Source organism: Pyrus communis, chromosome 14, assembly GCF_963583255.1.
Source record: "Pyrus communis chromosome 14, drPyrComm1.1, whole genome shotgun sequence".
Taxonomy (NCBI): Eukaryota; Viridiplantae; Streptophyta; class Magnoliopsida; order Rosales; family Rosaceae; genus Pyrus; species Pyrus communis.
In genome coordinates this window covers 22482908-22498722 of record NC_084816.1, presented here as the reverse complement: position 1 = coordinate 22498722, position 15815 = coordinate 22482908, and the positions used below count along the sequence as shown (strand labels likewise).

General features: G+C 36.7%; 1 protein-coding gene, 1 long non-coding RNA gene and 1 pseudogene across 2 annotated transcripts; all 3 read left to right on the top strand.

Annotated features, from left to right (window-relative positions):
- The first annotated feature begins 3 nt into the window (after positions 1-3).
- LOC137714608 (ribokinase-like) lies at positions 4-6297 on the top strand (annotated as a pseudogene).
- A 1403-nt stretch (positions 6298-7700) lies between these two features.
- LOC137715079 (asparagine--tRNA ligase, cytoplasmic 1-like) lies at positions 7701-12373 on the top strand. Its single transcript, XM_068454300.1, has 7 exons — positions 7701-7928; positions 8352-8916; positions 9815-10405; positions 11137-11393; positions 11479-11608; positions 11715-11773; positions 11962-12373. Exons 2-7 carry the CDS (start codon positions 8428-8430, stop codon positions 12143-12145), a joined length of 1710 nt encoding a protein of 569 aa, XP_068310401.1. The 5' UTR covers positions 7701-7928; positions 8352-8427; the 3' UTR covers positions 12146-12373.
- A 1813-nt stretch (positions 12374-14186) lies between these two features.
- On the top strand, positions 14187-14925 carry LOC137714999 (uncharacterized). Its single transcript, XR_011065497.1, has 3 exons — positions 14187-14332; positions 14425-14480; positions 14573-14925. It is a non-coding gene; the product is annotated as an uncharacterized lncRNA (long non-coding RNA).
- Positions 14926-15815: the final 890 nt, after the last annotated feature.

The following is a 15815-nucleotide window of genomic DNA, read 5'->3' as shown; positions in this document are numbered from 1 at the left end:
CGGATGGACATGAAATCGTCAGCTGAGATTGATCTTCTGTTATCCAAGAAAAAACGATGATGGTGTTGGTTAAAGCACGGCCGTTGATTAATAGCTTTCTTCTGCTTTTGATTTGATATCTGCAATTGGATTGGATGGATCACGGTATTAGCAGGGACTTGGAGCAGCAGATTTATGTTTTTGGATACGTGACTCTCATTGGGAATTTTTTTTTTTTTTTTTCCTTTTTTTTAGGAGAACCATTGGATTGTTTTGGAGAAAGAGGCTCTCTGCTGGCCACGTCAACGTTTCTAGATTGTACTTCACATTGTCACCTATCGTGGTAAATACCAACGTGTCAAAACTTCCATTACGAATACAAATGTGTGAAATTATGAATACGAATATAAATATGTCGAAACTATAAATACGAATATGCATGTGTCGAAACTACGCATGGTAAAATCTAGGATGAGATCTTATGCAAAATAAAAATTATCAATTTCTGTCTAAATGAGAGACGTGACCTAAACGAAGGTGGATGCACTTTCTTAATTCTCCTATGTTACACAAACTTTTGGTTAAAATTGAAAGGATTTGTATTTGTATAGAGAATTATTATTAGTATTTTAAAATTTTTATTTTAAATTCTAAATTTTTTTATATTTGAAAAAAATATATATATATTTATAAGAAATGTAGAATGAAATTTTGAAAGTATTAATAACATTTTCCTTTCTGTATTTTCTAAATTTAAAGCATAAAATTGGAAAGTAAAAGTGACAGAAACTTTTGCGTCTCAACAGAAAACTGTCGGGTACGTTCCCTTCCTCATCTAGCGTCATCACTCTTGAAAGTGAAGGCAGATTGCCTGACCTCTTGTTTGGGTGTTTTTTTTTTCGTCTCGTCTTATTTTATGTGATCATAGTTAAGTCACGTTAATATTTTATATTGATTTTTTTATAGATATAATAAGATAAAAAATAATAAAAATATAAAATATTGATGTGATTTAACCGTAATCGCACAAATAAAAATAAATGAAAATGATACCTAAACACGAGGGTAGCCAATCTGCCTCCCTTGAAAGTTCACTCAAGACGAGAGAGAGAGAGCAATAAATGCAAAATCCGAGCAGCAACATTCTCACCATCAAATCAATGGCACGACAAAATTCAAACCCATTTCTCAACCCACCCAACCAGAGTAATCAACAAGAAACAACCCAAATCTTCAAACCAATAAAAGAAACCCATTTCCTTGTTTCTCCATAGACGCATCGAAAACCCCAAACCCAGCAACCCCTCTCACCGCCGCAACCCCGCCGCTCGTGGTGGTCGGTTCTGCTAATGCCGACATCTACGTCGAAATCGACCGGCTACCCATTGAAGGCAAGACCATTTCGGCCAAGAGCGGACAGAGCCTGGCAGGCGGCAAAGGCGCCAACCAGGCTGCCTGCGGTGGAAAGGTTTCTTACCCAACATACTTCGTCGACCAGGTGGGCGAGGACGCGCATGGGAAGCTGATCGCTGAGGCTCTGGAGAGATGTGGGGTCCACCTTGATTGCCTGAGTGCTGTTTCTGGTGCGCCCACCGAGCATGCGGTGGTGATGTTGCAGTCTGATGGGCAGAACTCCATCATCATTGTTGGTGGGGCCACCATTAAGTGCTGGTCTGAGAGGATTTCTGACGAGGATTTGAAGCTTGTGAACAATGCTGGGATTGTTTTGCTTCAGAGGGAGATTCCGGAATCGGTCAACGTTCAGGTTGCAAAGGTCCGGGCTTTCAATTTTTTAAATTTGTAAGTTCCCATTTTGCTTAGGATATTGCTCTATTGTGCTAGATTAGGGTCACATTATCTTGCAATGCCATTGTATAATCTATCTTGATTTGCTTTTGATTTCGATTACTGCGGCATATGTGTTTTTTACTTGAAATTGAAGAAAGAAAGTTCATTTGCTTTGTTTAGCTGGTTATGTCTTGGTTGTCTTGTCAGAAATGGAACATTATGTATTGGCCATTTGAGGAATTGGAATCAGTGAATTTTATGTTATCGCAGTTTGTGATTACGTTTGTTGGGTATAAGATTTTAGCTTTGCCATATATAGGTAAAAGGGTTGATTAATCCGTGTGGTGTTGACGTTTCTTTTAGTTCGTTGATGAGAATGTGGTAGGCAGATCAAAGGTAGAGAGATTATGAGTTAAACGTAAGGAGTTTATATAGTACATTTTTAAGCTGTCAATTTACTGCGGTTACCCGCCTGTTTAAAATTGATGGTTATGAGTAACCATTTAGACGAATAAACGATTATGGGTATAACCGTTTATCTGTGAGATTTAAATGGACGGTTATGGGTATTATCCATGGTTATAACGGGTATCCATCAGTTATGGGTATTACCCGCGATTATAACAGGTATCTATTTACCCCTTTAATTTAATATATGTAAAATTTAAAAAAAAATTAAAAATTAAAAACCCTTTCTCTCTCTGTCTCTCAACTTCGACTCGACCTCATCTCGGCGACCTCGCTCAGACAACCTCACCACCCTCCTCGACCTCACCTCAGACAACCTCCTCACCTCAGAATCCGACCACACCCACATCACACAAACCCTTTGATCTCTCTCTCTCGACTTCTTATCCCTCAGACCTTGATTGTGTGGAGGAGCCTTCCTTCACGGCACAGAGGCGGAGCTATGGCCACTGGCGCCGCTCACCTCTCTGATTTCTCTCCCTCAACTTCTTCATCCAGATTTCAGTGCACTGTACACCAATTCTCCTCTAAATCAAGTAAATTTTGGAATTAATTTAGGATTTGTGAAATTTAACTTAGGGTTTGTGAAATCTAGATTCGGGTTTGTGAAATCTAGTCTTGATTAGGCATTGTTCTTGATTTTATTAAAAATTTGCATTGTTCTAGATTAGGCATTTTTCTTGATTTTATTAAAAATGTTGGTTGATTTTTATTTTAGATGTCTGAAGTAATTCAATTTCTGAAGTGATTTTTAGTTTAGCCGTACTCTCATCTTTGAAGTAATTCAATTATCTGCATAATTTGCAATTTTGCATAATGGAAAAGGAAAGTGTTGGTTGATTTTTACTTTAATCCATTAAATTTAGATTTTTCAACCTGCAGTTGCACCAAAATATACAGAACATTAACATAGGGTCAAGGTCAATGGTGAAGTTATACCAGATAAATTAACAGCAAGGAAAATAATCCAAATATTGGCATCAAAGTTCATAATTCTGACACCAAAATTGAATTGGAGGGGCCAATAGGGTTCATTCCACCAATTATAAATTTAGTAACTTGGAATTGTGTGAGGACTTAAATGATTAAAATAGGGAAATGCATACTAAAATGTACCTATAACGGTGTTTAATTGTCAGAAAACGAAAATTATGACAAATTTTTCCTTTGTAATTTTCAAGTTGTTAAAAAAAACATGTAGACGGGTGAAAAAATGTGTAAATGGGTAAAAAAAGGATAAACGGGTAAATGGTTATGGTTAAATGGGTATACGGTTATGGGTATGGATAACAGTTTATAAACGGTTATGGTTATGGGTATAACCGTTTATGCAATTACCCAACGGGTAAACGATTATGCGGGTATGAACATATACGGTTATGGGTAAATGACCTCGATTACCCGCCTACCATAATCGTTGTTCATCCCTAGTGATAGCAGACCATACCCGTTGAGTAATTGGATAAACGGTTATACCCATAACCATAACCGTTTATAAACGGTTATCCATACCCATAACTGTATACCCATTTACCCAGTTAACCATAACCATAATCATTTACCCGTTTACCCATTTTTGAACCCGTTTATCTTTTTTTTTTTTTTTACCCATTTACCCCTTTTTTCACCTGTCTACTTTTTTTAACAACTTGAAAATTACAAAAGAAAATTTTATCATAATTTTCGTTTTCTAACAATTAAACACCGTTATAGGTACATTTTCGCATACATTTCCCTATTTTAATCATTTAAGTCCACATACAATTCCAAGTTACTAAATTTATAATCAGTGGAATGAACCCTATTGGCCCCTCCAATTCAATTTTAGTGTCAGAATTAGGAACTTTGATGCCGATATTTTGATTATTTTTCTTGCTGTTAATTTATCTGGTATAACTTCACCATTGACCTTGACCCTATGTTAATGTTCTGTATATTTTGGTGCAACTGCAGGTTGTGAAAAATCTAAATTTAATGGATTAAAGTAAAAATCAACCAACACTTTCCTTTTCCATTATGCATATTGAATTACTTCAGAGATGAGAGTAAAAATCAACCAACACTTTCCTTTTCCATATTGCAAATTATGCAGATAATTGAATTACTTCAAAGATGAGAGTACAGCTAAACTAAAAATCACTCCAAAAATTGAATTACTTCAGACATCTAAACTAAAAATCAACCAACTTTTTTAATAAAATCAAGAACAATGCAAATTTTTAATAAAATCAAGAACAATGCCTAATCAAGACTAGATTTCACAAACCCTAAATTAATTCCAAAATTTACCTGATTTGGGGGAGAATCAGTGCATTGGAATCTGGATGAAGAAGTCAAGGGAGAGAAATCAGAGAGGTGAGTGGTGCCGGTGGCCATAGTTCCGCCTATGTGCTGTGAAGGAAGGCTCCTCCACACAGTCAAGGTTTGAGGGATTAGAAGTCGAGAGAGATCAGAGGGTCTGTGTGACGTGGGTGTGGCCAGATTCTGAGGTGAGGTCGAGGAGGGTGGTGAGGTTGTTTGAGCGTCACCGAGGTGAGGTCAAGTCGAAGTCAAGAAAGGGAGTGACTGAGTTATGAGTTCTCTGAGGGTTTCTAAATTTTACATATATTAAATTAAATGGGTAAATGGATACCTGTTATAACCGCGGATAATACCCATAACCGATGGATACCCGTTTTGACCACGGATAATACCCATAACCGCCCGTTTAAATCTCACGAATAAATGGTTATACCCACAACCGTTTATTCGTCTAAACGGTCACCTATAACTGTCAACTTTAAACGGGCGGGTAACCGCAGTTACCCAAACCCATGTGTATTTTGCCCATTCCTATGCGTGAGTCACGAAGTACATTATGCGGTTGGCTTTACACTATGTCCTTAAGTTTATTGCCTATTTCTCACATACAGTTTATGTACTTTGAATTTCAATATTGTGTTACTTTATATAGTAGATGAAACAATAAACAGTTTGATGCTATTGCCCCTTGTTGTTGCTTGTAATAATTTCATGGATAATCTGATAAACCATGTTATATTTATAATTTAGGCTGCCGAGAGTGCAGATGTATACCAGTCATTTTGGATGCTGGAGGAATGGACGCACCAATCTCGCAGGAAGTATTGAACTTTGTTGATATTTTGAGTCCAAATGAAACTGAGCTTGGTCGTTTGACGGGAATGCCGACTGAAACCTTTGACCAGATTAGTAATGCTGTGGTGAAATGCCATAAAATGGTAAGTTGTGTGCACTGAGCAGTCTTCATAGCTTTGAATAGATTAGTCAAGCTAGAGTGTCGGTTACTATGACTTGGGGAAGTTTTTTGGTTTTTAGTTTTATCGTTGCAAAAAAGTTTGTCTTCGGTGTTATATCATCTTAAACAGGAAGGGGAATACCGTGTATATATTGGAATCTGAACTTTTATGACATTTTGATTCGGTTTCCATCAGCTTTCTTCCGTTGGCTCTTATGTTGTCAGATCGTATTGATTTGGATGATAGTCATTTAACCACAAGGGAAAGGTGCTCGTACTCTAGCTTGAGTAAGCCGTAGTTTTGTTTTATGTCTAATTTCAGGGCGTTAAGCAAGTCCTAGTGAAACTTGGGGACAAAGGGTCTGCTCTATTTGTAGAAAGCAAAGAACCACTTAAACAACCTTTCATATCTGCAGCAAAAGTACTTGATACTACTGGAGCCGGCTATACTTTCACTGCCTCTTTCGCGGTGGCTCGTGGATGGCAAGTCCAGAAGGGAATGCTTGAGATTTGCAGGTAGGGGCGACATCATGCCTTATTCTGTTTTGAGTACGTTTCTTGTAACACTTACGTTGATGCTTCTTTGCTATTCTCGTTTTACCAGCTGCGGCGGCTTCTCTTTGTGTGCAAGTAAAGGGGACCCATTCCTAGCATGCCGGAGAGAAAATCCGTTTTGAATCATCTTCAGTCTCTTTGAGGATAACTTGTATATATGATAGGTACAATAAATTTCGACATGCTTGTTGGATTTTTCCTTTATCTAAACAGTTATCCCAGAGGTTACTCCTTCAAGCAAGTTGGTACGAGGAATTCTTTAAGGCGGGATGAAAAATGCGGGCATCAATGGTGGCGTGAGAGAGCATTAAAATGCCATGCCAAACCATGAGCCTCTGAACATATTCTCTCTCTCTCTCTCTCTCTCTCTCTCTCTCTCTCTCTCTCTCATGGCTGCAGATGAGGAGAAGCCAAGGTCTAAAGGATTTGGCTATGGCCCTTTACCACAGTGGTGGAAAGGGTCTCGCATAACGGTGTGGGTTCAAATTTTGTCGATGGCTAATTTAACAAATTATATTATTTGACCAAAAAAAAAAAGTCTAAAAAAATTGGGATGGAGTTCACAAGGGTCTTTAGGTGGCTCCGCCATTGTATAGTAGGAAACTAAAAAAAAAAAAATCGAAATTGATAGAAAACTCAAATAGATAGAAAACTAGATGTGCATAAAGTTGAATAGAGAGTAGGAGGAAACTACTTTTACTTTTCAAACCCTCTTTTTAATTTTTAACAGTTGGATCGAATGAATTGAAAGATATCAATAATTAAAAATTAAGCGTGTATAAGAGATAAAAATAGGCGTGTGAAAATCACTACCCAATTCTAAAAATTTTAGTCTAAAATGTTGGGTGCAAGGGTAGAGGGTAGAGGGTAGTAATGGATAATACACACAGTGTGGTAAATTTAATTTAATAAGTAGATATGAGACGTAATCAACAAAAATGTGGGGTATGTTTAAAACAATCCTTTCTTCTTCTTTTTTTTCATACACTTTATGTGGTTATAGGCTTGGAAACGAGTCATATCAATCTTAATTTATAATTAAGTTATTGGATTGATATTCTATTCATATTATCGGAGTTCACTTGTGATTCAGATTTTGATAAGCGTCGGATGTGAGCCACGCTATCAGTGGATCTAAATTTTTTTTACCTAGAGAAAATTGAAATACAACTTCTTTTTATTGTATTAATCTATTATACTTTGAATGCATAAAAACAAAAATTTTCACGCCAGTATTATATATATTATTATTAAATTATAAAAAAACTAATGAAAATGATTTGAAAACTTTGAGTTTTAACTATAAATGGTAAAATAAATGGTACTAAAATTGATTTTTTAATGTAAAAATATGGGTTTTCATTAAAATGAACAATACCAGAAACTTTTCATTAAAGTTTCTAATTTATACGTCCTAGTGTTGCATCATAATGGTACCATGCTTGCATGGGAAGGGAGATTATTTTTCATTAATATATGTTAGAATACATTCGTATCTAAACTATATATTAATAAAACACTTATTATCAACTAAAATTTTATGAGCTTGTTTTATTATCAACTAAAATTTTATGTGTTTGTTTAGATGTGCTTGGAAAAAAAAAAAAAAAGAACTTAGCGTTGTATTTCTGGCCTTTTTTTTGTTGGTCCAAATTCTATTTTCTTGCCTAGCATTACTCTCTTTGGATCCTTGGTCGTTTCATTCGTTTCGCCCTAGAACCCATCCTTCCCTCTCTTTGGCGGCGGCGGCGAGCGAGCGAACCAGCGGCTGCGGCCCCAAGTGTGCACAACTAAGGTTTCAAGAAACCGAGAGGGGAACTCCGAAATCGAAATATCTTGGGGTTTTGCAGTGAAACGAAAAAACCCTTCATTTCCGTGTCAGGTAACCAAATTTCCTTCTCACAATTCGCTATCAGAAATTTGGAATCTGAAATTTGGATTTACAATTTTAGCTTAAATGTCGTCGCTTACATTGTTTGGTTACTTATAAATTATTGAAATTGGTGTGGAAAAACTGCGATTTAGGGTAATTTCGTAGATGTGTAATTTCATTGATTTTTAGGTTGTGCATAGCATACTAGGTAATTGATAAAGCTTAGAAATTTTTAATAATTCATTGTTTTAGTTTGGCTGGTTGTGTTTGATGCTGCATCCATGGAGGTTTTGCATGTGTGTGCTATAAATTTCAATGAAGGTTTATATCTGTTGTTACCTTCTTGTATTATCTCGATGCTTCGAAAACACATGCACATACTTGATTTTGAAGATTGAAATGTAATAATCGGTTGTCCTTTGTCTTTTGCAGACATTTGCTTGGGTAACAATAGCCAGCTGCCATCTCAAGCTATTTCCTTTGGCTTGAGTGTGAATTCCAACTCCTAATGGCTGATGATTCCACGCCTCCAAGTGCCCAGCTTGCTGCAGTAACCGTAAGCGACGATGCCTCCGTTCTAAAAGCGGAGTTTTCTGATAGAGTCCTCATCCGTTCCATTATTTCACGACCTGATGGAGGGTCTGGGTTGGCTGGGCAGAAAATTCGGATTGGTGGGTGGGTGAAGACTGGTCGCAAGGCAGACAAGGATGCATTTGCATTCCTGGAGCTGAATGATGGGTCATGCGCCAGCAACCTTCAGGTGATTGTGAAAGCTGACAAGTATGACCTTGGGCAGCTTGTGCAGACCGGTACTTGCCTGTCTGTGGATGGTGTGCTTAAGCTTCCCCCAGATGGGAAAAAACAGAAGGTGGAGCTTGATGTTGACAAGGTGATCCATGTGGGTCCGGTTGACCCAGCTAAATACCCATTGCCCAAGACCAGGCTCACCCTCGAGTTTTTGAGGGATCATGTTCATTTGCGTTCCAGAACCAACACTGTAAGTTGTTTGCATCAATCTGAAACACGTTTAAACTCATAAACCATACACGCAGGTATACTGTGTGCCTGTAGACGTTTTTAATTTGTACTTGGGCCCTTGGGTATAGTTGATTTGTTTTTTTATTTTTTTTTTTAATTGTGTTTATCATTATGATTAATATAACTTTATGCACAATTGTATATGTATTTTAGTTCGTTCTGTTTGATTATAAAATGTACTTGGCGATCAGAGCATTCTGTGGTATTGAAAAGGAAAAGATCCGTAGATAATGGATAATTAGTAGTTACCATCTGGTTTCATTTAAAAAAGGAAGAAAAGTAGTAGTAGTTATTGAAAAGAATGAATGAGATATGGGTAATTCCAGCTCATGCATTTCTTTCTTGTCTTAGAAGTTAGAAGGCATAAGCCTTTGCTGGAAGAAACAAAAAAATTATGATGTTATTGGCCTTCTGTTTGTGCTTCAATTATTTTCACATTTTAAGACATTACAATTTATTGTTTAGCTGATTGGAAAGCAGCTGTTTTGAGGAGCCTAATTAATGTTGTGGGTTTCAACTTGCGTCAGGAAGTGTATTCTTTACCATTTTAGCTTACTGCTTATTGATGTACTGCTGGTTTTGGATAGCTTGTCGACACTTATTAATTTCATTAATATAACTCTTTCTTATATTTTTTTAATGAAATATGAATTATGTGGAGGCTTTTCCTTTTTTCCCCTTTAAAAAAAAGGTTGATTGAATATGACATTGGTTTTTTATGGAAAGATTTTAAAGGGCAGTTATTGTTGATGATAATGTGTTGCTTCCAAGGCCTTTTCTAGTTTTATCTTGTCTGTAGGCCCTCTTATGATTTTGACAATTAGTGTTTGATTTAATTATATAGTATCTCCTTTCAGATCTCTGCAGTTACCCGAATCAGAAATGCATTGGCATTTGCAACCCACTCATTTTTCCATAAGCATGGATTTCTTTATGTGCAAACTCCAATTATCACCACTAGTGATTGTGAGGGTGCTGGTGAGATGTTTCAAGTCACAACCTCGTTTAGTGAAGCTGAAAAGTTGGAAAAGGATCTGATTGAGAACCCTCCTCCATCAGAAGCAGACATAGAAGCTGCCAAGCTTATCATCAAGGAGAGAGGAGATGATGTTGCTCAGTTGAAATCTGCTAAAGCAAGTAAGCAGGAAATTGGTGCTGCTGTGGCTGAGCTTAAAAAGGCAAAGGATAATGTCTTAAAGATGGAGGAGCGATCTAAGCTTAAACCTGGTATCCCTCAAAAGGATGGGAAGGTTGATTATACCCAAGATTTCTTTGCCCGTCAAGCCTTTTTGACTGTTTCTGGCCAATTACAAGTCGAATCTTATGCGTGTGCTCTTAGTAGCGTCTATACATTTGGGCCTACTTTTCGAGCTGAGAACTCCCATACTTCAAGGCATTTGGCAGAGTTCTGGATGGTGGAGCCAGAAATTGCATTTGCAGAACTTGAGGTGTGTGAAGCTTTATTGTGGTCAAAGATGCATTACATACTTTAATGTTAGGTTGTATATATGTCTTCTATGTTATATCCCAGTGTTATGCTTTGGTCACCTACACTTAAGAACATGTTTAATTCAACAATCTAGCTTAAGCTTCTTAACAGCCTTCCTAAACCCTTTTGTTCTGTTTAATTCCTATTTGTTTCTTGTGTCTTCTTTTGAACTTTGAAGTATTGTTAAAACACCCCTCTTACTCACTAGTCACTGTTGCTAGAGATGAATTATCTGCAATATAATGGCAACTTTCATGTCAAAATGCTATGTAGATGCAATAATGTTAATATCAAAATCCTCAGCATTAGGTTTACTTCGCTACAATATAGATTTTACAGTGGTCCAAGAAAATGACTATTTGGCCTTCTTTTAGGATTCTCTATTAGAATTAATATCTGCTTTCTAGTATCCTTAATTTGAAGTATTGTTAAAGGTCCTTTATTTTCATTGTTTAGTTGGTTGTCGGAATTCAATTCACTCTCTCATTTTTTTGAATGCTTTTTAAGATTTAGAGAATGGTTTGTTTATTGTGGGAACATAGGAGTTGCCTCTTAACTTTCTTTTCATGAATTTTTGTATTTTTGAATCCTATTGCCATGCAGATGTCTTACAGTTTGTGTGTTCATGAATTTTTGTATTTTTGAATCCTATTGTCATGCAGATGTCTTACAGTTTGTGTATTCATGTAGGATGATATGAACTGTGCAGAGGCTTACGTGAAATTTCTGTGTCAGTGGTTACTTGACGACTGCAGGGAAGACATGCAATTTATGGCTGACAAAATTGATAAAACTTGCATTGATCGTCTAACAATGGTTGCTAAGACACCCTTTAAACGGATTACCTATACAGAAGCAGTAGATCTGCTAATTGATGCTGTGAAAAAGGGCAAGAAGTTTGAGAACCATGTAGAGTGGGGGATTGATTTGGCATCTGAGCACGAAAGGTAGTCCCTTAGATTAGTCTACTGGTTTGTCTTATTATGGTTACTTATTAAATTGACCTCACTGATTCGTTCTGGTTTTGTGCAGATACCTGACAGAAGTATTATTTCAAAAACCTGTTATCGTTTACAACTATCCTAAAGGGATCAAAGCGTTCTACATGAGGCTCAATGATGATTTAAAAACAGTGGCTGCTATGGATGTTTTGGTACCAAAGGTGGGCATTATACTTTGAACTTTGTATCGTTGAGTTCACTGCTCTGTTGTATACGTTAGCATTGTGTATCTTTTGCTTATCATTTATGTTTTTTTGTATATTTCAGGTGGGAGAGTTGATTGGGGGAAGCCAAAGGGAAGAGCGTTACGATGTTATTATGAGCAGGTATTATTTCATTGGTCTGTTTTAGCGATCTTATCTGCTGTTGTTATTATTGTTATATTATTTAATTTCTTTCCAGTGGAGACGTCCGCAGAATCTCTCTCCCCATACTTTGGAGTGCATAGTTTTATTATGTAATGTTAAAATGAACTGACAACTGTATGTACCTTGCGATGAATCTGATATTGCAGGATTGAGGAAATGGGTCTCCCTGCTGAGCCATATGAGTGGTACCTTGACTTGCGGCGTTTTGGGACAGTCAAACATTGTGGTTTTGGGTTAGGATTCGAACGTATGGTTCTCTTTGCTACCGGGATTGACAACATCAGAGATGTTATTCCCTTCCCTAGATATCCAGGAAGAGCAGATCTTTGAATTAGTCTATAGATTGAAAGGGATGCATTCGAATTAGTTGATATAGGTCTTGTCTCCGCTTTGCCTTTATCTACGTTAACTACAGTTTTGGCTTATTATTATTCGGAACAACTTAGAACGAAGAATTGCTGTTGTCAAATTGATGTCTTCTTCGAGAAGCAGATCTTTATTAAAAATGCCGTGTTTTGCCGATTCTTAACTTTAAATTGTGTTTCGTGTGATTTCCGGGCGCTCAATTTTTTTTTAATTTTTTATTTCTTGCGTATTGGAAGATTATGGATGCATGATTTGTTGCTGGTTGATGTATTTTCTCCTCCATGGATTGTTTTTTCCTTATGTGAGCATGTGAAAGCGTAACAGCTAGTTCTTGAACGCGAGCCTTTTGATTAGTTATTTATGGCCCGCTTCCTCTGTTGCATTTGTTTTTCAATCCTTTCCTGATACGACACAATCAGCTGAAGACATTTACCAACAAAACCATAAGGTGCTTATGTGCAATTTAGATACCAAGAGCATCTTTGTAGGAGATGTCAAAATCTTAATGGAATGTCACTGTGCATATTTGACATCAAAAGTTTATACAACCGAAGTATTATTTATTGATTAAATTTAAGTGCTTCATGATTAGAAGTTAAATTGGACATTAATGTCAAATTTATTTTTAGTTCATTTTAATGGTGGGTCTTTATTCAACTAACATTCAACCAATAATTTTTTTTTAACGATTACAACCATTTGAAAGTACATTAAAATAAGAAAATAACATTTGACAATTCTGAGAAGTACAAAATTTGACATAAGACATCAGATTACCACATTAACCATCAATTGTAATTTGACTCTTATAATTTGACATTTCCATTGAAAATTGTCTAAGATGGCAGTATTGCAATCTTATCACTCCCCCGTCAAGTTTTAGCTATTTCACGCGATAATTGGTTTGGAACGCTGCTACATGGTTGTCCTAGTTACATACGTAGTTTTCCACATGCGTCTCGTCTTTTGGTCTTTACTCACATTCAGGACCAAAGGCCTAAAGAACAAGTCAAACTTGAATAGATAGAAAAACATCCCCAAAGAAGCATGCAATGAGTTAATGACTAATATCACTGTTCTAAAAATCTCCGCCTAGGCGTTAGGCAGCTAACAACCGTCCCGATTAATGCATACGCGTTTGAAAATTAAGAAAGGGCACCTAGATCGCCTAGGCACCTGTCTAACCCACCCAGACCCGCCTAGGTTGTGACTCACTTAGATAGAAAATAGATAACTTTCATTTTGCTTTTTAATTTTTTTTCAATAAATTGTAAGAGACTTGTTGAATACTTAAATGAGCACACATTATATGTTTGTTCCCCATGTTTTCATTATGTTCCAATACTTCATAATAAATGTGTCATTCTATTTTGTAGTTTATGATGAAATTATATATATTTTAAGTATAAACATATACTTATTTACATGAAATATAATTGATTTAGTTAAATCCGCCTAGACCTCGTCTAGCTGCCTAGGTGCTAGGCCCCAACGGCGCCGCCCGACTAGCGCCTAGCGCCTAGCGTTTTTTAGAACCTTGACTAATATGACATGGGCATACTGCTACAATGACATCCTAGTGCCAATGAAATAGGCCCCAGCGGCGCTGCCCGACTAGCGCCTAGCGTTTTTTAGAACCTTGTCTAATATGACATGGGCATACTGCTATAATGACATCCTGGTGCCAATGAAATAAAAAAAATTTAGTCCATATATTCTCGTTGTATTGGCACGAGAGATCACGTGATAGTGTATAATTTCTATGTAAGTTGTTCTCCTACGATAAAGGGTTCGCTTATATATGCACACATGCGTGTGAATGCACTTCTCCATGTGCATCCCCAGCCACAATAGACAAACGTACTACTATCTTTTGTTGTCTATCTCAAACTGTCTGAACTGATCATCATCTCCCTATGCATTGCATTGGAGCCTCTCTCTCTCTCTCTTTCTCTCTCTCTCTCTCTCTCTCTCTCTCTCTCTCTCTCTCTCTCCTGACCAAACTTCTTATCGTTGATCACCAATATTCTATCATGATCCCCTACTAATGAAACACTATGAACTTCTACTTGATTTTTCTCCTAATCCTTCTAGTCCCCCTCTCCCATGATCTCTTTGCTCACTCAAGTTTGGCCACAAGAAAAGTACAAGGTCTCTCTCTCTCTCTCTCTCTCTCTCTCTCTCTCTCTCTCTCTCGCGTACATATATTCTGATGAGTTAACATGAACCTGTGTTTGTTTCAGATGAGGATACCAAGACTAAGGTAGTAAGAGAATCATCAAATGATTTTCGGGTCAAGGTAACTACACAGAATACAAACTTGAGGACTACAATGTTTTTCTTCTGTCTTTCACACAGGCACTTCCTGATCTATTTCATGTCAATCATCAGCAGCTCTACTATTCATCATCTGTTGAAGGAAATCATCATCATGTCAAAAGGAAAGCGTTGCACGAAGTACATTCAGGAGCAAATCCTGTCAGTAATTCTATAAATTCCTCAGCGATCGAAGAAGTACCTAGTAATCGTATGACTCTTATTTTCTTTATCATATATGTTTCTTTCTTTGCATATTAGCTAGCTAGCTGGTCCAAATTGCATAAAGATTAATTTATCTTTCTTCTTTTTTTTAAAGATACACTCTTCATTTCCTTCAAAACTCAAGTAATACTGTACTGCTTTCAACCCAACTTGAAGATGTCGATTCACGCACTGTAAAGTTTTCTAATGTAATGTGAAAAAATTGACAAATTAAAGCATAAAAAAATTACTTCAAGCACCTATTACTGTGATTCAAATTCTGTTTGTACTATCATGTAACTTTCTAAGAATGTAAAGACAAGAAACCTCAATATCATTTCGTAGTTAGTATACTAGTTTCTTGTCTCGAAATTGTAGGCATATATATATATATATATATATATATTAGCAAGTTTAGCTAGCATGCCACTTGCTCAGAAATCTACCTTAATAATTAGGTTTAAATCTTAACGTGGTACGTATACCAATTATGTAAAACATTATAAGATTGAACTATACGGAGCCACAATTTCACCTGCCTTATCACTCTACTAGATCAAGAGTTGAGTGAGATACTCACATGAGAATATTCTTGTGATTGAACTAGAGGGGTAGTGGCTGAGCCAAATTTTATCTGCTCTATCACGCTACTAGATCGAGAGTTCAGTGAGATACTCACATGATAATATCCTGACGGCACCAAAGCTTTCCCCCTCTGTACATGCTACTGATGCACGATGTTTTGCATTGTGTAGATCAATAGCTGTAGTAGCAATACTTTTGAAGAGATGATGGGGGTAATGGAGTAGTGACTAGATGGCATAAGCGCCTGCTGATTGTGATTGATTTGCTTTAAGACAGTGCAGGGTCAAAAGGCTAAGTTTTTAGTTGACCAATAATAATTCATGAACCGTAAATAGTTATGTGAATTTGTTGTATAGTTTCTGCTAAAAGTTGCTATTTGTTGGTTGAGAGGATCTCGAAAATGTTGTTGAATTAATTGGTAAATATTTTGTTGGTCTAAAAGCAGAAAAAAGATGAAAGGACATTATGAAAAGTATGATTGTACAATTATGAAAAAGCAAATTATTCTTTTCGTTGCTGTTTGCTTTGG